The sequence below is a fragment of the Sciurus carolinensis genome, chromosome 1 (genome assembly GCF_902686445.1).
Source record: "Sciurus carolinensis chromosome 1, mSciCar1.2, whole genome shotgun sequence".
NCBI lineage: Eukaryota > Metazoa > Chordata > Mammalia > Rodentia > Sciuridae > Sciurus > Sciurus carolinensis.
In genome coordinates, this window is record NC_062213.1 from 168,258,498 (window position 1) to 168,283,215 (window position 24,718).

Consider the following 24,718-nt stretch of genomic DNA (forward strand, 5'->3'; position numbering starts at 1 on the left):
CAGAGTAGACTCAGTAAATATATGTGAAATCCATATTCTCACAAAGATCTTCTAGCTCTAATAGTCTGTGCTCTGCTACTGCTAAAATAAAAGCCAAAGTACATTCCAAAAGGAATGGTGATGAATTTTGAAATTGGATCCTGAAGGACTTCCCAAGATAGGTCTCCTTTGACCTGAACTTCAAAACCTAGATAGGATCAAAGAGGGTAGCTTCATAACCCTCAGTCTTGGACTCCAGTGACCCCTTTCTTGCCTTTTTCCTGAAGAATCTAATCAGTTGCTACCTATGTGTTGGGTCCTTGGACTCCAGTTTTTTTTAACCTGTTTCCTCCCATTTGCATGAGATATAAAACCTCAATTCCCAGCTGCTGCAAAATACAAAGGGCTTGAAGCTAAGCATCTGTGGTTCTAAGAATGGGTATGGGGTGGGGGCTGGGGCTGTGGCTCAGTGGCAGAGCACTTACCTAGCATGTGTGAGGCGCTGGATTTGATCCTTAGCACCACATTCAAAAATAAGCTAATAAAATAAAGGCATGCTGTCCATCTACAGCTGCAAGAAAATAAAAATAAAAGAATGGGTATGGGGAAAGCCAGCCCCAATACCCACATTACCTGTCTTCCTGGTGCCTATCATCTCTACCCCAATCTGTCCAGGAGGAAGGGAATTGAAGAGGAACAGAGAGAGAAGACTCACTATATTAGTCAGTTTTTTCACTGCTGTGACTAAAAGACCTGACCAGAATAACTATAGAGGAAAAGTTTATTTTAGGGTGCATGGTTTCAGATGTCTCAGTCCATAGACAGCAGGCTCCATTCCTCAGGACTTGAGGTGAGGCAGAACAATATAATGGAAGAGTGTGGCAGAGGGAAACAGCTCACATGAAGATCAGAAAGTGGAGAGATTCCCTTTGCCAGGTATAAAATATATACCCCAGAAGGGACCATGGCCGATCCTTGTGTGAGGCAGATCAAGATCAAGACCGGCATAGTGAAGTGATTGGTCAAAGAAAAAGTGATGTATGAAAAAGAAGCAAAACAACAAGAAGAAAAGATTGAAAAAATGAAATCTGAAGATAGTGAAAATTATGCCATTAAAAAGCAGGCAGAGATCCTTCAAGAGTCCCGGATGATGATCCCAGATTGCCAACGCAGGTTAGAAGCTGCATATACTGATCTTCAGCAGATTTTAGAAACTGAAAAAGACTTGGAAGAAGCTGAGGAATATAAAGAAGCATGTTTAGTACTGGATTCAGTAAAGTTGGAAGCCTGAAACTTTTCTGTATAGGGTGTTTTTACTTTAAATCTTAGGGTCCATTCTGCGATTCATTATTTTTGACCACTGCTGTGTTCAAGTAGTATGAGAATGTGATTCTTTTTATTAAGTTGCATACATTTTTATTTGCATATTTTACTGTGTCAAATAAATGCATTCATCTAATAAAATTGTTTATTTCATACTTTCCAAAATTAACTTTTTGTCATTAAATCAGACATTTTTGATAGATAATTAAAACCTGTGAGTTTCTACCTGATGTTTAAATATTTGGCTTCATAAACATGGACTGAGTAATAAGTAGGATACTGTGCTTTTAGATAAAAATCCAACTTTTAAAGAATTTATTTTGAATAAACCACAATTCCCTAAAAAGAAAGGAAGAATTCTCTGTAGATAAGGCCTCAACATATTTATTCCTTCACAATGAAAGTGTAACATTTCCATTACTATAAACTAATAAGAAAATTGAAAAAAAATTTATATCCCTATGAATAATGAGGAATTGAATTATAGTTTAAGGAAATAATAACTGTTACTAGTGATGTGCTAGACAGTGATTAAGTATTCTTCAAAAGGTAGGGAACCTCTGCTTTGTAACTTTTGCTGGTTTCTACATTGTAAATATTCCCACCATAACCGATTTCAAGATACTGACATGCCCTCTCTGAACAGAGTTGGCAAGATATAAGCCAACTGCAACATTTGCTGGCTTTAGCCAAACATTGATTATCTTGATTGGAAAAGAAGTATTGTTTTGTCACAAAATATTTTTCCATTATATTTGTAAACCCATTACCTAATCATTTGGGTTTTCTTTTCAAAAATATATGACAACTCATTTAGTTCTCTGGTATACCTAGAACATGCATATGAACCTCTTATCACCAGCCTAACATAAGCATTGATATAATGAAACAAAATAGTATTAATAACATTTAAATTTTAAAACTCATAATTGAAAAAAAACTTGGACTTCTGCTGCTATAAAATACTTAATAGTAGTAGAATAGTTGGTCTGATTTTGGAAGTTATAAATGATTACTAGAAACCATAACATATATTTGTTGAATCTGTTCATCAGAGAAGAAAAAATAATATCCTTTCTGAGTTTTATTTACAAAGGTGCCTGTTATAAAGCACTGAATGCATCACTTCAAAAATAAAATTTATATATTCCCAAAATTACTTAATTGGAGAGTAACATGTCAGATACATTTCTAAATTCAAATGTCATCTCAAAAAATCACATGCTACTTTAAAAGTATTTGGGGTGGGGAGAAGAAGAGTTGAGAAAATGAAAACTAATAATACTGTATAAAATTTGATACTGGAGCTCTGTATGAGAGATTTGAGTATCAAGAGACTTGAGACTATAGATTATTTTGCAGTTTATATCAAGCAGCAGAACAAGTTGACTTTGGGGGGTGGGAAGAGGAGGGTATATTTAGTTTTTCAAATAGAATTTCATCTAAAAAAAAGTATTTTTAAAAAATATGTGAATTCTTTATTTCCAGAATTTAAAAAAAAAATTATTTTTTACAGACTGCATTTTGACTCATTGTACACAAATGGGGTACATCATTTCGTTTCTATGGTTGTGCATGATGTAGATTCATACCATTTGTGTAATCATACATGTACATGGGGTAATGATGTCTGTCAAAGAAAGTATTTTTTTAAATGTGTAATACCTCATTTCATCCCTTTACCTAATTTATACATAAATATTTATAGCAAATGGTTGCTTGACTGATTAAAGCTTTATGAAAACAGAACATTAAAAAGAAAATGTATCTGTCCTCCTGGAGAAAAGAAATTCTGAAGAGGAATTTTGGAGCCAGCACCTGAGTCTTGATTGCTGAAAAAATTACTTTATTACCAAAAAACCTAGGAAAGAAGAAATCAATGAACAGGTAGATGAAAAGAAATATATCCCTAGAGAATTCATGTCTCAACTACAGACTTTTATGCTGGATTTCTTTCCAGGTATTGAGAAGCACAAGAAGGTTAACATTCTGTGAAGGTATTATTTCTGTAAATTTCTGACACATTTTACTTATACTTCATGGCCATCAAGAGGCACATTAAGAATAGTTGTAACTGAGTCATTATTAAATTGGAAGTTTTTATTTATAATTTTACCACTGTATGATGACACATAATGGGGGGTGGGAGGGGTTAGTGTTGGGGTTGGAGTTGGGTTTAGGGAGGGGGGCAGGAATGGAGGAAGGAAGGACTGTATAGAGGGAGGGGAGGGGTGGGAGGGGTGGGAGAGAAGGGAAAAAATGGCAGAATGAATCAAACAACATTACCCTATGTAAATTTATGATTACACAAATGGTATGCCTTTACTCCATGTACAGGCAGAGAAACAACATGTATCCCATTTGTTTACAATAAAAAAAAAAAAAATTACCACTGTGTAACAATTGGTAGAAATGGCCAAAAAAAAAAAAAAAATATATATATATATATGTATATATACACACCCCAAAGGCACATCCCCTCCTGCAGCTGCACCCGACCTGTCTTCAGTTACCATTTGGTTAATTCTAACAGAGGATTAATTCACTGATTGGGTTAAGACTTTTATAACCCATTCATTTTACCTCTAAGACTTCTTGCATTTTTCTCACAAGAGCTTTTGAGGGACACCTCACCCAAAACCATAATATTCCACTCCCAGCTCCCAGAAGGTTATGACCGTCTCATAATGTGAAATACATTTTGTCCATTTCCAAGAGTTCCCAAAGTCTTAACAGTTCCAAGATTATCCAACAGTTCAACTCCAAAGTCTCCTCTGAGTCCCAGAACAAGCTTGGATAGTGAGCCCCTATAAAAATCAAAAGCGATTTACAAGTATCCAATATATAAAGGTATAAAGTAAACATTTCCATTCAGAAAAATAGGGGCATAGAAAGAAGGGATAGGACCAAAGGAAGACTGAAATCCAGCTGGGCAAACAAATCCTGTAGTTCTGTCTGGCATCTGGGGCACATGGCCTCATGATGTTCTGTCCAAAGGGCTTATGTAGATTCATCCCTGTGGCCTTATTGGTTGCAGCCCAAGTGGCCTTTCTGTTGACTTGTCTCTGTTTAATTCCTGCAGCTTTCCTAGGATGATGTCCCTGGCATGTTACTGGCATTTCTTAATCTTGGTGGTCTCTACTGAAGCTTTGGCTTCCTCCTCACATCTTTACACTTTGCCCTCTCATGGGCTGCCTGCAGGGACTCTGACCCTGTTGCACTTTGCCTTGCCTCCAAGGCTTTCCTGTGAATTTTTAAAAATTTTTTTTTTGGTCACACTTGTTAATTTTTTTTTTTTTTTTTAGTTGTAGATAGACAGCATGCCTTTATTTTATTTTTATGTGGTGCTGAGGATCGAACCCAGTGCTTCACATGTGCCAGACAAGTACTTTGCCACTGAGCTACAGCCCCAGCTCTCCTTTGAATTCTTGGTGGAAGCCTCCTATGATTCCCTAACTCCAGCATCCTGCATTCTGGTAGAACCAGTAGCACGTGGTTGACACTAAGGTCTGCCACCATCTTGAGCAGTAGCCAAGCTTCCAGTGACCAGGCCTGCAACAGTCTCTGAGTACCTGGGTGGCTGAGCACATTGATAAAACTTCCTAGATCCCCTTGTGCAAGAAGGGTTTGCTACTGCTGTCTTCTTAAGATAATTTTTGCTTTTACTTCCTTGAGTCTGAGATGGCTATCATCTTGCCAAATCCTGAGGTTCCCTCAAGCCATCTTTCTTAAATCTCTGGACAAAGATGCAGACAACTTCTCAGCCAGAACGTAACATGAATGGCCTCTAGTCCAATTACCAATAGTGTTCTCCTTTTCCTCTAAAACCACATAAGCCCAATCTTTATTGTGCATAGTCCTGTTGGAATTCTGGTCTGAGCTCCCACCAGAATCAACCATTAAGCTCCACTTGTAATAATATAAAGCATTTCCAGTTTGTACTGCAAGGCATCCTTTTAAAAAAAATATAGTTAGTTGTACATGGACACAATACTTTTTATTTATTTTTTTTAATTTTTATATGGTGCTGAGGATCAACCCAGTGCCTCACACGTGCAAGGCAAGTGCTCTGCCACTGAGTACAACCCCAGCCCAGTGGCTAAGCATCTTGAAATTCCTCCCACCAATTTCAAAAGGCTCAAAAAGTTTCTGAACCACATGGTCAGGTTAGTCATAGCAACAACTCCACTTTTCTCAGTACTGATTTCTGTGTTCAGCTTTTTTGCTCCTGTGACTAAAAGACCTGACCAGAACAACTATAGAGGAGGAAAAGTTTATTTTATGGTTCATAGTTTCAGAGTTCTCAGTACATGGACAGTAGGCTCCATTCCTCAGGGCTTGAGATGAAGCAGAACAATATAGTGGAAGAGTGTGGCACAGGGAAGCAGTTCACATGATGATCAGAAAGCAGAGAGAGAGACTCCACTTGCCAGATAAAAATATACACCCCAAAGGCACGTCCCCAGGGACTCACCTCCTTCAGTCATACCCTACTTTTCTTAGTTACCACTTGATGAATCCCATCAAGGGATTAATTCACTGATTGGGTTAAGACTGGGAGGGAGATGATGAGATTTGAATTTCAGAAAGACCCAGCTGACATTCAGTGTGTTCTATCCACAATGTTGCAGACACCCAATAAATTCATCCTTTCAACAGATTTTTATTGGAACACTCCAGCCTTATGTGCCAGGTGCTGTGCCAGGCACTGGAGACACAATAGTAAGTGAAACCAGACATCCTGTTCTTGTGGCACTTGCAGTTTGGCAGGGGAGACAGATACTAATCAAATAATTATACAAATAAATACAAAATTACAGTGGGGATGAGTGCTACAAAGAGAAGCACATGATGCCAGGAAAGCATATTATTTGGGAGCATTTGATTTTGCCAGGATGGTCCAGAATGCTATGCTGAGCTGAGCTCTGAGGGAAGGATGTTACTTCAAGGAAAGGCACTAGGAAGGCACAGGAAGGGGTCTTTCGAACTCATATTCAATATAGGTTTATCTTCTATAGTAAACAGAACTGTTGACTTTAAGCAAGTACTGTGGTGTATCCATCTGTTTATCTATCAGTGTTTATCTATCAGAACAAAATCAGTGTCCAGTAAAGATTTGAAAGAAAAAGAGATTGTAAATCCTTTAGGCACTTTAGGTATCTGAAGAGAGCAGTACTCTTCCCCATTCCCCCAGGGCTTAACATCTTACTTTAGTGGGTTTCAGTTCCCTTCACTGTTCTGGTCATACTGCTAATTGCCAAGGTCCCTGTGACATGTGATTGAAAACATCAGTGATGTAGCCTTGTGAAAAGAGTGCTGGTCTCTTGGAGACATAAGACCTGGTTTTATTTAAGCTCATTTTCATCGGTCCCTGTCTTGCCTCTTTAAGCCTCAGTCATCCCTTTTGTGGAATGGTTCTTCTCTCAAACTTCTGTGAATTAACACAGATAATAAGGGAGGGTGGCGGCATTGTAAACTCTAAAAGTTAAACAAACACAGGATTTAAATATTTGGATGGCTGCCACATGAGTGAATCCATAGATTTATTCTTTGGGTCTCCAGAGAACAGAGTTAAATCAATAGATAGAAAGTACCACATGTAGCTTTCAGCTCAATGAAAGGAAGACATGTTCTAATAACCAGAACTGTTGTCAGTGGAATGACTGTCTGAAGAGGTGGTGTGTGTCGGGCACTGGAGGTATTCAATGTAAATGTGGCATAGAAGGAATGCCTATTTTGAGTCAGGGGGTAGATTGAATAACTTTTGAGGTTCCTTTTAACTTGAAAATTCAACACTATGATGGGCAAGACAAGTGGAAAAGCTGGGAGAGAGCACGTGCCGCAGAGTGTAGCTTGGACAGAAATGTGGAGCAGACCTGAGTGTGGGTGACTGTGAGGGACCTCCGTAAACAAGTGAAGGGTAGAAGTGAATATTAATTGAGCACCTGTGTTCTAGACACATGTTAGTTCATTTAATATCTGCAAGAGGTCTCCAGCCTTACACTCTGGTGGATGGCAAGTCCTTGGAAGGGTCTCTGGAAGCCTTAGCCATGGTTGGAGGACTTCCTGTCTGAGAAGCTGCTAAGTGAACTGGGTCCTATCCTAGGGAGCAGAGGAGGAACAACAATACACAGTCTGGTTGGTTGTAGGTTGTGTTGAAAATGCACAGTCTGTGGTCAAATGATGGAATTTGAATCCTAACTCAGCTTTTTTTCTTCTTCTTCTTGCTGTACTGGGGATTGAACCTGTTGACTGCTCATTTACAGCATGTGACTCTAGCATTTTCTTAACTTCTGTGACCCTCAGTTAATTCATATATAAAACAGGGCTGCAAACTTGACTTAAGAGAAAGAAGGAGAAAAGTTATTCTGAAAAGAGCACAGGTTTTGCAATCAGAAAGACCCAAGTTTGATTCTGAGTTTGCCATTGACTAACTACAAGATCTTATGGCAAGTTATTTGACATTTCTTTATTTGTAAATAGAGGTAACAGTATTTCAGAAGGCTGTTTTGAAAATTAAATAAAATGGGAAAAGTGCTTAGTCTATGGCACATAACAATACTCAACTAGCAATTTTATTTTGTTACTACAAATAATAAAAAGATCCCATATGTAAGGCACTTATCAAAGTGCCTTCACATAGTAGGTGTTCAGCTGACATGAATCTTTATCACCTTGCCTGTGTGTCTGTCTGCCACAATGACAGAGTTGCTAGAGGCAAGGGCAGTGGCTTGCTCACTTTGGTGTCTATTCTTTGCCATAATGCTTTGCTCAGATGAAGAGTTCAGTGAATGTCTGTTGCTTGGAAGCAACTTGATTGTTCTTGATGACATGGTCTCCTTCCTCAAGTAGCCAGTGAGTCATTCCTCTTTCTTTCTCCTTCCTGTCTCCTCTTTGGTTCTATTTCTGACTCTCATCAGTGGGAGAGGAATCAATGTTCGTCAATGTGATTTTTTAAAAATAAAAGATAGAGGGAGGTTTAGGAGCAATTTTCTGGGCTACTTTCCATTGAGCAGAGGATAGTGAAAGCTGGTTTGTTGGTTCCAAGCTTGCTTTTATTTAAATGAAATAGCAGTGGTAATATCAACAGTATCAGCAGCTACTATGAACTTTTCTGTGCACCTACTATGTGCTCAGTGCTCTGCCAGACTCTATTACATTATCTGTCATCTTCACAGAACCATTTCAAGGACAGTATTATTATCACTGCTTTACAGATGAGGAAATGAAGGCTTAATAATTTTTTTTTAGTTGTTGATAAACCTTTATTTTATTTATTTATATGTGGTACTGAGAATTGAACCCAGTGCCTCACACATGCTAGGCAAGTGCTGTACTGCTAAGCTATAACCCCAACCTTGAAGGCTTAGTAATTTTTAAAATTTGACTTTAAAAGTTAAATAATAATGATACTCACATTTGATTACCTCTATGTGCCAAACATTTTAAAAAATATTTTATTTAATTAGAAAAACCCTACAAAACCCTAAGCATTTTATTTCTATTCCATATGTGAGAAACTGAGCCACAAAAAGATGAAATAACCATGTTGTCCAAAATCACATGGGTAAAGCTGGGTGTCATGGTACGAGCCTGTAGTTCCAGCTGCTCAGGAGGTTAAGGCAGAGGAATTTTAAGTTCAAGGCCAGCCTTGGAAACCTAGAGAGACCCTGCCTCCAAATAAAAAGGGCTGGGGATGGAGGTCAGTGGTAGAGCACTCGTCTAGTATGTGCGAGGCCCTGGGTTCAATCCATAGTACTGGAAAAAAAAAAAAATCACATGGCTGGTAATGACAGAGGTAGGAGTCAGACAAAGGCAAGCTCGTCCATTCCCTTTCAGTTAGAGCACATTGCTGTCATTAAGTGAAGCATCACACTGAGACTCTGGAGGAATCCCAGGACAGTTTTGAATAAGAGGGAAGTAATACATTACATGAGACTTGTCTAATCATGCTGGGCAGATCCTGGGAAGCTGGCCCAGGGAAGGAAAAAAAAATAATAATAATAACTGATGCCTATATATGGAGCTTACTATGCACCAGGAACTCTTCTAATCATTTTACATGTAACTTTCTTAATTCTCGTCAAAACTATGAGGTGGGTATTATTTTTCTTCTAGCTGTATACATTAAGAAACTAAGTGCCCCAAAGGTAAATTGTCCAAGGAGGGGATTACCCAAGAGTGTGAATACCAGGAGACAGTGATTGCTGGAAGCTATCTTAGAGGCTGCCTATCATAGTCGCATAGTAAGTTGTAGAACTGTGGTTCATATTCTAACCCTAAAGACCATGCTTTTATTCTTAAAACAATATGACCTTGCTGGCTTTGGAGTTGCATGCCTGTAACTCCAGCTATTCAGGCGGATTACAAGTTTGAGGCCAGCCTGGGCAGCTTAGCAAGACCTTGTCTCAAAATAAAATAAAAGTGTTGGAGATGTAGTTCAATGGTAGAGCATCCCTGAGTTCAGTCCCCAGTAATTCAGGGGGTAGAGAGACCCTGGGTTCAATTCCCAGCATCATAGGGGCACTTTACCATGGAGCTATAACCCCAGTCCTTTTTTATTTTTCACTTTGAGACAGGGTCTCACTAACTTGCTTAGGGCCTCACTAAGTTGCTGAAGCTGGCCTGGAACTTTTGATTCTCTTGCCTCAGCCTCCTGAGTCACTAGAATTATAGGCATGTGTCATGGCTCATCTTGGCGTTTTTGTTTAATAAGTAGCAATTGAACCTATTATGTGCACAGCACTGTGATGGTCACTGGGAGTACAGAGATGAAACTGACTCCACGTACAAGCTCCTTTATGATTACATATCAGGATTTACAATTAATTGGGCATCAATTGGGCTACAGGACTCTTTCGTTAAAGAGCTGGGGCACAGGGCTAGGCTCCAGACAGAGATAGGGCATTAGACACTGTTGCAGACAAACAGGACATGACTTGGAGGAGTGAGGAGAACTGAGACCTGGTGGCTATGCAGGAGCTCAGACCTGTCTGGACCTTTAGATCAGGAAGGGTGATTTAATTCTAAGTCCTACAGGCTGTACTTAGGGACTAAGCCAGCAGATCAGTAGTCTGTAGAGTTGGCTCTGAGAAGCTCAGGAAGCAGAGGCAAAGGCATGGGAGGAGTAAATCAAATACTCCTGCAGTGTTTCTTAGACACATACACAGAATTTTGTTGCAGATATGGCACACAGCAAGCATTTCTTTCTGTAGTGCTAAGATTTCCAATGTTAGATGTTCCTTCACTCACTCATTTACTCACTTACCCATCTATTCATTCATCCATTCTTCCACATGTTCATTTTTAGGACCTGGAGAAATTTTTATTTACCAAAAATCCTGTATGTGGTCAGAAGGAATACTCTGATAAGCTGAGATGAAGAGTAAGATGCTCAAAGACTTTGCTCAATGAACAGGAGATGGTGATTCTTATGCTCTTCAAAAAGGGTGGATAAGCTAAATGCAGATTTTGTTTTGCTGAGTCAAGTTGTGCAAGTTTGGGCCAGAGCTGAATTGCTAACATGGAGAAATGGAGCCCTGACAGAACATAACTGTTACTCTTCATTTTTCATCTCTTCATGTCTATTCTGTCAACATACCTTATAATTCACCTTTCAAATACCTCATGAATCTGTTCCTACTCCATCCCTGTTGCTACCACTGTAGTTCAAATCCTTATTGGATCTTACCTGAACAACTGTAAAGATCTTCTGTTTAGTCTTCCTGCCTCCCATCTCTTCTCCTTCCACTCCTTTCTCCACACAGTGCCAGAGTGATCTTTCTGGTTTTTTTGCAGTGCTGAGGATTGAACCCAGGGCTTTGCACATGCTAGGCAAGCATTCTACCACTGAACCACATCCTGGGCCTCCTTTAAAAATTTTTTTTTTCCTGGTACTGGGGATTGAACCCAGGGCCTTGTGCTTGCAAGGCAAGTGCTCTACCAACTGAACTATATCCCCAGCCCACCTTTTGAAATTTTTAATTTAATTTATTTTTTAAAGAATTTTTAGCAATCTTTTCCCCATAATTTTATTGGTGCATTAGAATTGTAAATAATGGTGGGATTCATTGTTCCATATTCATACGGCACATGATAATATAATTTGGTCGGGATAATTCCCCAGTATTTCTCCTTTCCTCTTTCTCTCCCTTCTTCCCTCCCCCTCATCCCTTTCCTTTACTGATCTCCCTTTGATTTTCATGAGATCCCCTCTCTTTCCTCTCCCCCTCTTTTCCTCTCTAGCTTCCACATATGAGAGAAAACATATGACCCTTCACTTTCTGAGTTTGGTTTATTTTGCTTAATATAATACAAGTTCCATCCATTTTCCTGCAAATGATGCATTTTTATTGTTCTTTATGACTGAATAAAACTTCATTGTGTATATATACCACATTTTCTTTATCCATTCATCCACTGAAGGGCACCTTTGGCTAGTGAATTGTGTTGTTATAAACATGGGTATGCTTATATCCTTACAGTAAGATGACTAATTCTTTAGGATCAATACCAAGGAGTAGTGTAACTGGGTCTCATGATGGTTCCATTCCTAATATTTTGAGGAAACTCCATACTGATTTCCATAGTGGTTGTACTAATTTACAATCCCAATAGTGTAAAAGTGTTCTTTTTTCTCCATATCCTCTCCAGCATTTATTATTATTTGTATTCTTATCTCACTGGAGTGAGATAAAATCATATATAAAATCTCAGTATAACTTTGATTTGCATTTCCCTAATTGCTAAAGTTGTTGAACAATTTTTTTTTTTTTTTGCGGTACTGGGTATGGAACTCAGGGCCTTGTGCTCACGAGGCAAGCACTCTACCAGCTGAGCTATCTCCCCAGCCCACAATTTTTTTCATATATCACTTGTATTCATATATCACTTGTTGGATCACTTGTATTTCTTATGAGAACTGTCTGTTTATTTCATTTGCCCATTTACTTATTAGACTGTTTGGGATCTTGGTGTTAAGTTTTTTGAGTTCTTCATGTATTCTAGATATTAATTCCCTGTCAGAACGGTAGCTGGCAAAGATTTTCTCCCACTTTGTCAGTCCTCTCTTCACATTCTTGTCTCTGTTGCTGTGCAGAAGTTTTTAAATAAATGCCATCCCATTGATAACTCTTGGTATTATTTCTGGAGTTCTAGGGGTCCTATTTGAGGAAATTGTTGCCTGTGCCTGTGCCTATGTGTTGGAGTGTTTACTCTGTGTTTTCTTCCAGCAGTTGCAAAATTTCTAGTCTAATTTCTAGATCTGTGATCCATTGTGAGTTGACTTTTGTTTAGAGTAGGAAATAGGAATCTAGTCTCGTCCTTCTACGTGTGGATAACCAGTTTTCCCAGCATCCTTTCTTTCTTTCTTTCTTTCTTTCTTTCTTTCTTTCTTTCTTTCTTTCTTTCTTTCTTTCTTTCTTTCTTTCAAGCTGCCTTTTCTCCTTGACTTTGTCTTCTGTTCCATTGGACTATGTCTGTTTTTATGCTGGTACCATGGAGTAGTTTCTGCCTTATAGTTTAATTTGAATTGGGGTATTATGATGCCTCCCGCATGGCTTTTGGTTATTCTGGTTCTTTTATTCTTTCAAGTGAATTTTAGAGCTTTTTTTTTTTTTTTTTTTTTCCAGTCCTATGAAGAACGTCATTGGTATTTTGATGGGAATAGCATTAAATCCCGGTATCACTTTTGGTATTATGACCATTTTAACACTATTAATTCTGTCTGTCTATGAGCATGGAAGATATTTCCATCTTCTGGTGTTTTCTTCAATTTCTTTCTTTGTAGAGATCTTTTACTTCCTTGGTTAGATTTATTCCTATGTTTATTTTTTTGAGGTTATTGTGAAGGATTGTTTTCCTGATTTCTTTCTCAGCAGATTCATTTTTGATGCATAGGAAAGCTGTTGATTTTCATATGTTGATTTTGTATACTGATTTTATTTTTATATTTTGAAACAGGCTCTTGCTTAATTTCCCTGGCTGACCTTGAATTTTTGATCCTCCAACCTCAGCCTCCAGAGTAGCAGGGATTACTGGTTTGCTCCACCATACCGGGCTCTACCAGCATGATCTTTTTAAAGCTAAAATCTAATTATGTTAATCCCCTGCCTCAAAGTTTTTGTTCCTGAAAGATAAAGTCCATATTCCATAGCACAGCACTCAAAGCTCTTTCTAGCTTTGTCGTTTACCAATTTCCCATCATTCTTTAAATTCTTCTGGAGTACACGCTGGCAAAAATTCTTCCTATCGCCAAAATATATTTCCTCCACTTCTCTGGAAGACTCTTTAGGAAAATCCCTATTGTCCTCATTGTATTGCCAAATAAGCACATCTTCAGGCAGTGCTCCTGGGCTCAGTGCATCGTCAAACTAGGGAAATCACTATGCTGCCTTCCACATATTTCTGGTTCTACTCCTGGGTATGTTATGGGTTTGTACCTTCTTACCCCTTGGAAGTTGGGTATGGATATCTGACTTACTTTGCTTAATGGAATGGGAAGGTGGAAATTTTATGGGCCAACACATGACTCATGCACTATCTTTCCTCTTGGAAGTCCTCTGTCAGTCTTCATCCTGGAATCAGAAAGACACAAAGCAGAACACCCAGCCAACCCTTAGTGAGCATGTACCAAGAATGAAAAATAAAACCTTTCTGTTCAAACTGCTGAGATTTGGGGATTGCTTGTAATGGAAGAGTCCTGACTAGCATAACATACAAGACCTCCGCTTTGATATCTTCCATAACTTCCCCAAACCACTATGTTTCTATCCTACCTGAACTTGTATTTCACATTTTTTCTGTACCACTTATCTGGTTCTGATCATATATTGTCTCATTAGTTATTATTCCACTGGTGTGTCTTAGCCACTCCCACAATTCTACAGAGGCTTCCTGAGAGCAGGGATGGTGCTTGTTCATTTTTAAAATATCTTTTAAAACTTTTTTAAAATTTTTTCATACATGTATATAGAGTAATAATGTCTGTCTCATTCTACCTTCCTTCCCATCCCCACTGCCCTATCCCTCCCCTCATACCCCTCTGCATAATCCAAAGTTCCTTCATTCTTCCCTATTCACCCCTCATAATGGATCAGCATCCGCTTTCTTCTTATCAGAGAAAACGGATGCTGATCCATAGTTTTTTGGTTTTTTTGGGATTGACTTATTTCACTGAGCATGATATTCTCCAGCTCTATCCATTTATCTGCAAATACCATAATTTCATTCTTCTTTAAGGTTGAGTAATATTCCATTGTCTATGTATACCACATTTTCTTTATCCATTCATCTGTTGAAGGGCGCCTAGGCTGGTTCCATAGTTTAGCTATTGTGAATTGAGCTGCTATAAACATTGATGTGACTATGTCACTGTATTATGCTGATTTTAAGTCCTTTGGGTATAAAAGGAAGAGTGGGTTAGCTGGGTCAAATGGTGGGTCCATTCCATGTTTTCTGAGGAATCTCCATACTGCTTTTCCATTCATAATAGCCTCAAAAGATAAAATATTTGAGAATCAATCTAACAAAAGAAGTGAAAGACCTCTACAATGAAAACTACAGAACACTAAAGAAAGAAATTAAAGAAGATCTTAGAAGATGGAAAGATCTCCCATGCTCTTGGATAGGCAGGATTAATATTGTCAAAATGACCATACTACCAAAAGTGTTATACAGATTCAATGCAATTCCTATTAAAATCCCAATGACATTCCTTATAGAAATAGAAAAAGCAGTAATGAAATTCATTTGGAAAAATAAGAGACCCAGAATAACCAAAGCAATCCTTAGCAAGAAGAGGGAAGCAAGAGGTATCACACTACCAGAACTTAAACTAATCTAGAGCAATAGTAACAAAAATGGCATGGTATTGGCACCAAAATAGACATGTAGAGGAATGGTACAGAAGAGAAGACACAGAGACAAACCCACATAAATACAGTTGTCTCATACTAGACAAAGGTGCCAAAAATATACATTAGAAAAAAGATAGCCTCTTCAACAAATGGTATTGAGAAAACTGGAAATCCATATGTAACAAAATGAAATTAAACCTCTATCTCTCTCCCTGCACAAAAATCAACTCAAAGTGGATCAAAGACCTAGGCATTAGACCAGAGACCTTATGCCTAATAGAAGAAAAAGTAGGCCCAAATCTTCATCACATGGGCTTAGGACCTGACTTCATTAACAAGACTCCTAAAGCCCAAGAAGTTAAATTAAGAATCAATAAATGGGATGGATTCAAACTAAAAAGCTTCTTTTCAACAAAGGAAACAATAATGTGGAGAGAGAGCCTACAGAATGGGAAAAGATCTTTACCACATGCACCTCAGATACAGCACTAATCTCCAGGATATATAAAGAACTCAAAAAACTTAACACCCCCAAAACAAATAGCCCAGTCAATAAATGAACTAAGGAACTAAACAGACAGTTCACAGAAGAAATACAATAGATCAATAAACATATGAAAAAATGTTCATCATCTCTTGTAATTAGAGACATGCAAATCAAAACTACTGTAAGATTTCATCTCACTCTAATCAGAATGGCAATTATCAAGAATACAAGTAATTATAATTATTGGCAAGGATGTAGGGGAAAAGGTACATTCATACGTGGTTGGTGAGAATGCAGATTGGTGCAACCACTTTGGAAAGCAGTATGGAGATTCCTCAGAAAACTTGGAATGGACTCACCATTTGTCCCAGCTATCCTACTTCTCTGCTTATACCCAAAGGACTTAAAATCAGCATACTACAGTGATGCAGCCACATCAATGTTTATAGCAACTCAATTCACAATAGCTAGATTGTGGAACCAACCTAGATGCCCTTCAATAGACGAGTGGATAAAGAAATTGTGGTATATATACACAATGGAATATTACTCAGCGGTAAAGAAGAATAAATTATGGCATTTGCTGGTAAATGATGGAGTTGGGGAATTTCATGCTAAGTGAAATAAGCCAATCCTAAAAAACCAAAGGCCAAATGCTTTCTCTGATAAGTGGATGTTGATACTAAAGACGACGGGTGGGGGAGGTAAGGGAAGAATGGAGGAACTTTGGATTGTGTAGAGGAAAATGAGGGGAAGGAGCAGAGTAGAGGAAAGATGGTGGCATGAGACAAACATCATTACCCTAAGTACATGTATGATTACATGAGTTGTGTGACACTACATTGTGTACAACCAGAGAAATGAAAAATTGTACTCCATTTGTGTACAATAAATCAAAATGCATTCTGTTGTCATGTATAACTAAATAGAACAAACAATGAAAAATTGTGTATGTCCTCCTGATTAAATTTAGGTAGATTGTATGTTTCTAGAAATTTGTTGATGTCTTCGTGTTTTTCTGTTTTATTACAGTATAAATTTTCAAAATAGTTTCTAATTATCTTCTGTATTTCAGTAGTGACCATTGTGATATTTCCTTTATCATCACAACTTTTAGCTATTTGAGTTTTCTCCCTTTCTCTTTGTAAGCTTGGCTAAGAGTTTATCAATTTTATTTTATTTTTTCAAAGAACCTACTTTTTGTTTTGTTAATTTTTTCAACTTTTTTTTTTATTTCAATTTCATTGATTTCAGCTCTGATTTAATTATTTCCTGTCTTCTGCTGCTTTTGATGTTGATTTGTTCTTCTTTTTCTAGGGGTTTGAGTTGTAATGTCAGGTCATTTATTTCTTGACTTTTCATTGTTTTAATGAATGAGCTCAATGCAATGAGCTCTTAGCACTACCTTCATAGCATCCCAAAGACTTTGGTATATTGTATAAATGTTCTTGTTTACCTCTAAGTATTTTTTTATTTCCTCCTTGATTTCTTCTGCTCTCCATTCATCATTCAATAGCATGCTATTTAGGTGTTGGAGTACCTTCTATTTTTTATTTCATCATTGATTTCTAGTTTCATTCTGTTATGATCTGATAGAAAGCAGGATAATATTTCTATATTTTTATATTTGCTGAGAGTTGCTTTGTGGCATAAAATATGGTCTATTTTAGAGAAATAGACTTCTCATGTGCTACTGAGAAGAAAGTGTATTTTCTCTATGATGGATGAAATACTCTACATATGTCCATTAAATTTAAATCATTGACTTAATTCTATAATGTCTTTGTTAGTTTTTGTTTGGAAGATCTATCCAGTGGTGACAGTGGTATGTTAAAGTCACCCAGTATTATTGTGTTGTGGTCTATTTTATTCTTGAAATTGAGAGGGTTTGTTTGATGTACACAAATGCCCCATTGTTTGGGGCATATATATTTCTGATTCTTATGTCTTATCGGTATATGATTCCCTTAAGCAGTATGAAATGTCCTTCTTTATCCCTTCTGACTAACTTTGGTTTGAAATCTACTTTGTCTGATATGAGGATGGAAAACCCTGCTTATTTATGCAGTCCATTTGAGTGATATGTTTTTTCCCAACCTTTCACCTTTAGTTTGTGGAGGTCTTTTCCTAGGAGGAGAGTCTCTTGAAGACAGCATATTGTTGAGACTTTTTAAAAAATTTAATCTGCCAATCTATGTCCTTTGATTGATGACTGTAGGTCGTTAACATTCAGGATTATTATTGAGATATGATTTGTATTCCTGATCATTTTGGTTTATTTTTGGTTTTTAAATTGACTTAGTTTCTCCTTTGATTGGCCTTTCCTTTAGTGTAGTTCTTCCCTTTGTTGGTTTTCATTTTTTTTTTCATTTCCTCCTCATGGAATATTTTGCTGAGAATGTTCCATAGTGTAGACTTTCTAGTTGTGATTTCTTTTAACTTTTGTTTATCATGGAGGGTTTTATTTCATCTTCAAATCTGAAGCTTAATTTTGCTGGATATAAAATTCTCAGTTGGCATCCATTTTCTTTCAGAACTTGGTATATGTTATTCCAGGACTTCCTGGCATTGAGGGTTTGGGTTGAGAAATCAGCTGAGATCCAAATTGGTTTCCTCCTATATGTAACTTGATTTTTTTTCTCTTATAGCATTTAAAATTCTATCTTCATTCTGTATGTTAGTCATTCTCATTATAATGTGTCTTGGTGTGGGTCTGCTATAATTTTGTACATTTGGGGTCCTGTAAGCCTCTTGTAGTTGATTTTCCATTTCATCCTTTAGATTTGGGAAGTTTTCTGATATTATGACATTGAAAAGAGTGTGCATTTCTTTGGTTTGTATCTTTGTGCCTTGGTCTATTCTGATATATCTTAAATTTGGTCTTTTCATGTTATCCCATATTTCTTAGAAGTTCTGTTCATGGTTTCTTACCATCTTCTCTATGTGGTCAACTTTAATTTCAATGTCTTTATTGTCTGAGGTTCTGTCTTCCAAGTGGACTTGTCTGTTGGTGATACTTTCCATTGATTTTTAAATTTGGTTTATTGTTTCTTTCATTTCAAGAATTTCTGCTAGATTCCTTTTTATAATCTCTGCCTCTTTATTGAAGTGATCTTTCACTTCCTGTGTTTTATCTCCCATACCATCTTTATTTCAAAGATCAATTCTATGTATTTTCTAAATTCCTTCTCTGACATTTCTTCTACTGTGGTCTATGGATTCTATTATTAGAACATTTTGGTTTGTTTGAAGCACTTTGTTTCCTTGTTTTTTCATGCTATTTGTGTGTCGTCTCATCTAGCAGTATGGAACTGAGGCAGTACAGATTCTACCTTGTAGTCTTTTAGTGTCCCTGAAGGCTTCCAGTACCTCACCTTTATTGAGGAGACCAATATTAACAGCACCCAATGCAAACAGTATACCACCTTAAACCAAATGGCTCCTCTTAAGGCATTTACAGTTTTGTCACAATAAACAGAATGAAGTGTTCAATTATTGTCTACAATATAAACAGAAAATTTGCTAAAAGAGCTTATCATTTCAAATGATGGACAATGAGGGAACAGAAGTAGTGTAAGATGTGATGTTTATAAGGGAGAAGGAGAGAAGATAGAGGTAAAAATTTATAGCAAGAACCAGGGAGGAATTAATCGAAGTTGGCTATTAGCATGAGAGAAGTGAGAAAGAGAATCCAGGGAGACAGATAAGTGAAAGAAATAAATATATACAGATTTTTTAAAGTAAAAATATACAACAAAACTATAATATACTATTCAGACATTCCATTCCTCAATAAATTGATGCATGAAAAATATTTGAATTCAAAGATGGTAGAGGTGTGAGAGAGAAAATGAAAAAAAAAAAGGAAATCTTAATGGAAAATTGAATGATTGCTTCCATTGGCTTTCAAAAATGTTCTCAGTTTCCCATCTCCCCCGATAGGAGGGGTTGTCTGAAGTTTGATGTTAGCTTCAGTCCAGTGGGTACCAGATCAGTTGGGTGGGTGAGCCCATAGCAAGATGCCCTCACACTCTTTTTTCAGCTTCCTACTGTTGTAGCCAGACCCTTCTGTCCCTGTGCACTTCAGGATTCACTGAGCTAGAAAGAGGCCAGGTTTCTCCAGTTTCTCCAACCTGTGCTTCCCCCAGGGAATTGCCCCTAGTCTCTGGCTTTCCACAGGCTTGCCAGATCCAGCTGCAATCTGATGGACCTGGGCTTCAGCTTCCCCAGGCCCTGTCTTTCTGCAGCTCCCAGATCTCAATGCCCTTTCAACTTGCCAAGAGACCACCAGGGATGCGCTCACACAAAGGAGCGACCCTGCAAAGAGGCAGCCAGATGGCAGCCACTACATGGAGCAGAAAGACCTCAGGTGCAACCAGACCTACAGGTACCCCCAATGTATCTCCAGGCTGTGGCCTGTGTCCACAGACCGAGATGGCGACTCCTCCAGATGGCAGCAATGGCGGCTGTAAACCTGCAGGCTCTGGCTGGTGTCCCAAGATGGCTGCAGCTGCATGTAACCAAACCTGTGGGTACTGTGACAATGGATTTTCAGGCAACAGTGGGCAGCAGGTGGTCTGCTGGCCAATGGGGAAGTGGACGTCTGGTGGTGGACTATGGGCAGGCAGGAGGCCGGTAAATGGGCAAAATGGCGGATGACAGGCTGTAGTCAGTGAGCGATCTGCCCTCAAAAGGCAAGCAATATGCTGGTGGATCATGGGTGATCAAGGTGGAGGAATGGGGGTAAAAAGCAGGGGAACATGGTCAAAGACAACTGATTTGCAGAGAAACAGTATTTCCTTTGCTTGAATCCTGAGTTACACAGCAACCAGGAATGCAGCCTCCCCCTAGTCCACCATCTTGAATCTTCCATTTTTATATCACACAATGTATGGTTATGGCTAAGGCAATATATTACAATGGATGTAGAAGTCAGATAGACTTGATTTATATCTTGGTTCTGACATGTATTGGGCAATCTCTCTGAATTTGGTTCCTCATCTATCAGATGAGTGTAACAACACATATTCTACTCAGTTTTTTCTTAAGTTTCTGGATACAGGGGCAAAGTATGTACAAATAATGGCACGTTGTACTTATTACTGTGATCATTACTTATTTTTATTATCATTATAGATGGTATTCAGTAAATGCCTTTGGATAAATCATTAGACTTGAAATCAGAAATCCTGGATTCAAGGCCTCATTTTTGTCACCAGTAATTCTTGTCTGTTATTCAGAGATATTCTCTATTAACCTTTTGATGTGCTTTTTTAGTTTTTATCTCTGCATATAAATTTGCAGTACATCATATATATAAGCATTGCCCCATGCCATTAGGTATTTTTATATTCATTTACATAAAAATTCTTGTATTTTAACCATTGTCCTCTTGTTGCATATATAAATTGGTGAAAAATAAAGCTATAACAAACATTTTTGTGCATAAATATTTATCTGATTTTCTACTCATGTAGGAAAAAATGTAGAAAACATATTTCTAGGGCTAAGGGTATAAGCATTTTTAATGCTCTTGAAACTTCCAAATTGCTTTCCAAAAAGATCTAACAAAAGCTCTGCTCACACAAACAAGTTTGTACATCTCACTGTATCCTCATCTATAATGAGAATTATTATTAAGAATGAGATTAAAGTCTTTGGGGCTGGGATTGTGGCTCAGTTGTAGAGCATTTGTCTTACACGTGGGTTTGATCCTCACACCACATAAAATAAATAAATAAAATAAAGGTATTGTGTCCATCTAAAAAAAGATTAAAGCTTTTAACATAATAATATTTACATATATTTCCTTTTATAAGCTATTTGTAGTTTTTGTCCATTTTTATTGGGATTTTAATTATTTTCTTATTAATTTCTATGAGGTTTTTTAAATGTATCTTTTTTAGTTGTAGGTGGACACAGTACCTTGATTTTATTTTTATGTGGTGACTGAGAATTTAACCTACCCAGTGCCTCATATGTTCTAGGTGAGCACTCTACCACTGAGCCACAACCCCAGCCCTCTATGAGGTTTTAAAAATCATTTTATTCTAGTTACAAGCACAATACATAATAAACACTCCTTAAATGTGCCTTAGATTACTAGTTAATTGTCTTGGGGGACTTTTTAGGAACCAAAGAAAGCAACTTTCTAGGAAGCTGACTTTTTCTTTTTTTTCCCTTCTAGGACACAGCTGGACAGGAGCGCGGTACCGGACCATCACCACAGCCTATTACCGTGGGGCCATGGGCTTCATTCTGATGTATGACATCACCAATGAAGAGTCCTTCAATGCTGTCCAGGACTGGTACAAAACTCATTATTCATTCATTCATTCATTTGGCAAACTGTTCATGAAAACCTAAGGTGCACTAGGCTTTATGCTGTGTGTTAGGGAAACCCAGATGACTCAGACATGGCTCCTGCTCTCAAGGAGTTCTCAGATGAGAGAAATCAGAACAGGAAGCAGGCTACAAGAATATTATGTGACAGGTACAGTGATGACTGAGACATCAGGGCTGTGGGCACCCAGAGGAGGGCTGTCTAACTCAGTTTAGAGAGTCAGAGAAGGTGTCTTGAGGTTGATGACACATATGGTGCATTTTGTAAAGTGAAGGAGTTAGCTTCAGGGATGAATAGATAAGAATTTTCAGAGAAAAAATATAGATGTGCAAGATGAGAAGGTTGGGAGAGGGAAAGAAGGGCACAGATCATGAAAGATATTGTGTGTTGAGGTTTGAATTTTATCTCACAGGCAATGACATTTGAATTGAAAATCAACAAAATTCAGATTTATGTTTCAGGAAGATTATTCTGGCTATAGGGGAGAGTGAATCCACATGGCACTTCACTATCCCTGGGCGAGGTTGGAGCCTGATAGCAAATTCAGTCCAAGTTCATAAAGGTTCATTTTGCCCCAGAGTTACAATTTCTGAGTAAATAATATCTTTTTTCTTGGGCATTATTTACATGGAGAAAGGAGAATGAGGGACTGGACATGTGACAGGGAGGGGCCAATTCCCAGTGCCTTTGATCAAAGAAGGATGGGAGAAGGTGAAGTGTCTGTGCCACGACTGTTCTCCAGAATCAGAGAAGCTGGGTGAGCCAGGTACCCAACAAGAGTACTGGCAGTACCAAGCCTATCTTCTGTTCTCCTTTGCCCACAGCTGCTATATTAGTTTTCTGTTGTTGTAGCAAAATAACTGCAGTTGGATACTTTATAAAGAAAAGGTGTTTATTTAGCTCACAGTTTTGGAGGTTGAAAATTCATACAGTATGCCACTGGCTTTGGCAAGGGTCCTCCTGGCTATATCATATCATGGCAGATGACATCAAGGCAGGAACATAAGCAAGAGGGAGGGATTACATGGTAAGAAGTGAAGCCAGAAAGAGATGGGGGAGGGCCTGGTCTTGCTCCTTTATAACAACCTTCTCACAAAGAACTAATCAGAGTCCCTCAAGAATTATATCCATTCCTTCAGAGGGTAGTACCCTCAATGATCTAATTATTTCCTACTAAGCCCCACCTATTAAGGTCCACCAATTCTTAACATTACCACCCTGGAAGCCAGTCTTCCAATGCATGAACTCTTTGGGAACAAACTATACCTAAACCATAGCAGCTGACCCCTTGAAGACTTCTCTCTTCCCAAGGAGCAGTTGTCATGACTATGTGAAGCCTTGTTGGCTACTTGGAGCCTTGAACTGAGTGTGATCTTGCAGGCTGCCTGCTCCACTCCTCTGTTATGACCAAACAGTCCAAGATGCCATGTCATTCCTGGGAACCTGTGTTCTCTTTCTTCCTCTCAGTCATCTTCTTCTTTTCCCTTTCTTCCCTTTCCTTTTTAACAACTCCTTCCCTCTACTGTCCTTCTTTCTCCTTTTCTTCTTCTCCCTTCCCCTTCTATTTATTCTCTTCAGTTACGATTTTTCTCCTCTTCCCCATTCCTTCCTCTTTATTTTTTCTCTCTCACCACACCTCCCATGGACTGATTAGCTCTTTAAGTGTCTCTGCACTGTTCATTCCCTGTAAGCTTTGACCTCTTTCCTCCCCTCCATCAGTCTCTGTTCATTTCTGCCTCAGGAACACAGTGACTTTAACACCTGGTGACGACTTCTCCAAGAATAACCTGAGCTTGTTGCTAATCTGGGAGCTGAGAGGATGGGGTAGGAGGAGGGAGGAGGATAAAAGGAAGAGTAGCATGGAGAGATAGGAGAGTTGACTTCAGGTACCTGCCTTGAGTCTGATGACTCCTAGAGCCTAGTCCCCTCTGCCATCAAAGCCCCAGTGCCCAAATGAGGCCTGAATCTTTGTGGACCTACAACAAATGGTGATTTAGTGAGTTCCATCCTTAAAGGGGATGACTCCTCATCATAGATGAGAAGGTTGGTGATGGGACTGTTTTAGGAGCAGGTTCAATAATAGGTGTAGGTTGCAGTTAGGGTTCAAGTATTGAGTGTCAGTGTCAGGATATGATTCAGGATTAACCCCCTGATGATCAATTTGTTCACCAGGCATTCACCAACACCTTCTCTGCTCTGTTCTCCGTGCTGGCATCCCAAAGATGAATAGAATTATTACTGCCCTAAGAAAGAGACAGATAAATTTAACCAAGTATAAGAGGTGCCCTGGTGAAGGTACAGGGGACCAAAGGGGGAAGCAATCATTTTCATCTGCTGAGGTGGTTGGGACAGAAACTCATCCATCCCCCACAAAAAGATGTCTCTATAATTTTAGGATCCTACTTTATTCTCTTTGCTAAAAATTTGTTTCTAATTTTAGAAATAATGCATGTTTACTTTCAAAAACTTAAGTACAAACATTTGACACATATTTTAATTTTTTTCATAATCATCCTATATGAAGGAAACCACCGTTAACGTTTGGTTTTCTACAAATAATCATGATCTTAGGCCTCAGTGAAATTTATGACTCAGAGGAGGAGGCTAGCTAGCTCTAGGAAAAGCTTAGAAGGCTCCCTCTAAGGCACTTTGAGATCAGCGCTGGGCTTTGGAGTAGGGATTCCTACTGTAGGAAATGGCACAGCAATAGGAGTGAGGTTTGTGAGGCAG

The 24,718-nt window shown here is 38.3% G+C and overlaps 1 protein-coding gene and 1 pseudogene across 1 annotated transcript in view; both read left to right on the top strand.

Annotated features, from left to right (window-relative positions):
* The window catches only part of Rab3b (RAB3B, member RAS oncogene family), a 68,156-nt gene that overhangs the window by 28,367 nt on the left and 15,071 nt on the right, over positions 1 to 24,718 (top strand). The window contains 2 exon segments of the mRNA XM_047558119.1: positions 21,833 to 21,850; positions 21,853 to 21,953. Coding sequence (XP_047414075.1) covers positions 21,833 to 21,850; positions 21,853 to 21,953 — 119 coding nt within the window.
* Positions 944 to 1,324, top strand: LOC124988544 (tubulin-specific chaperone A-like; annotated as a pseudogene).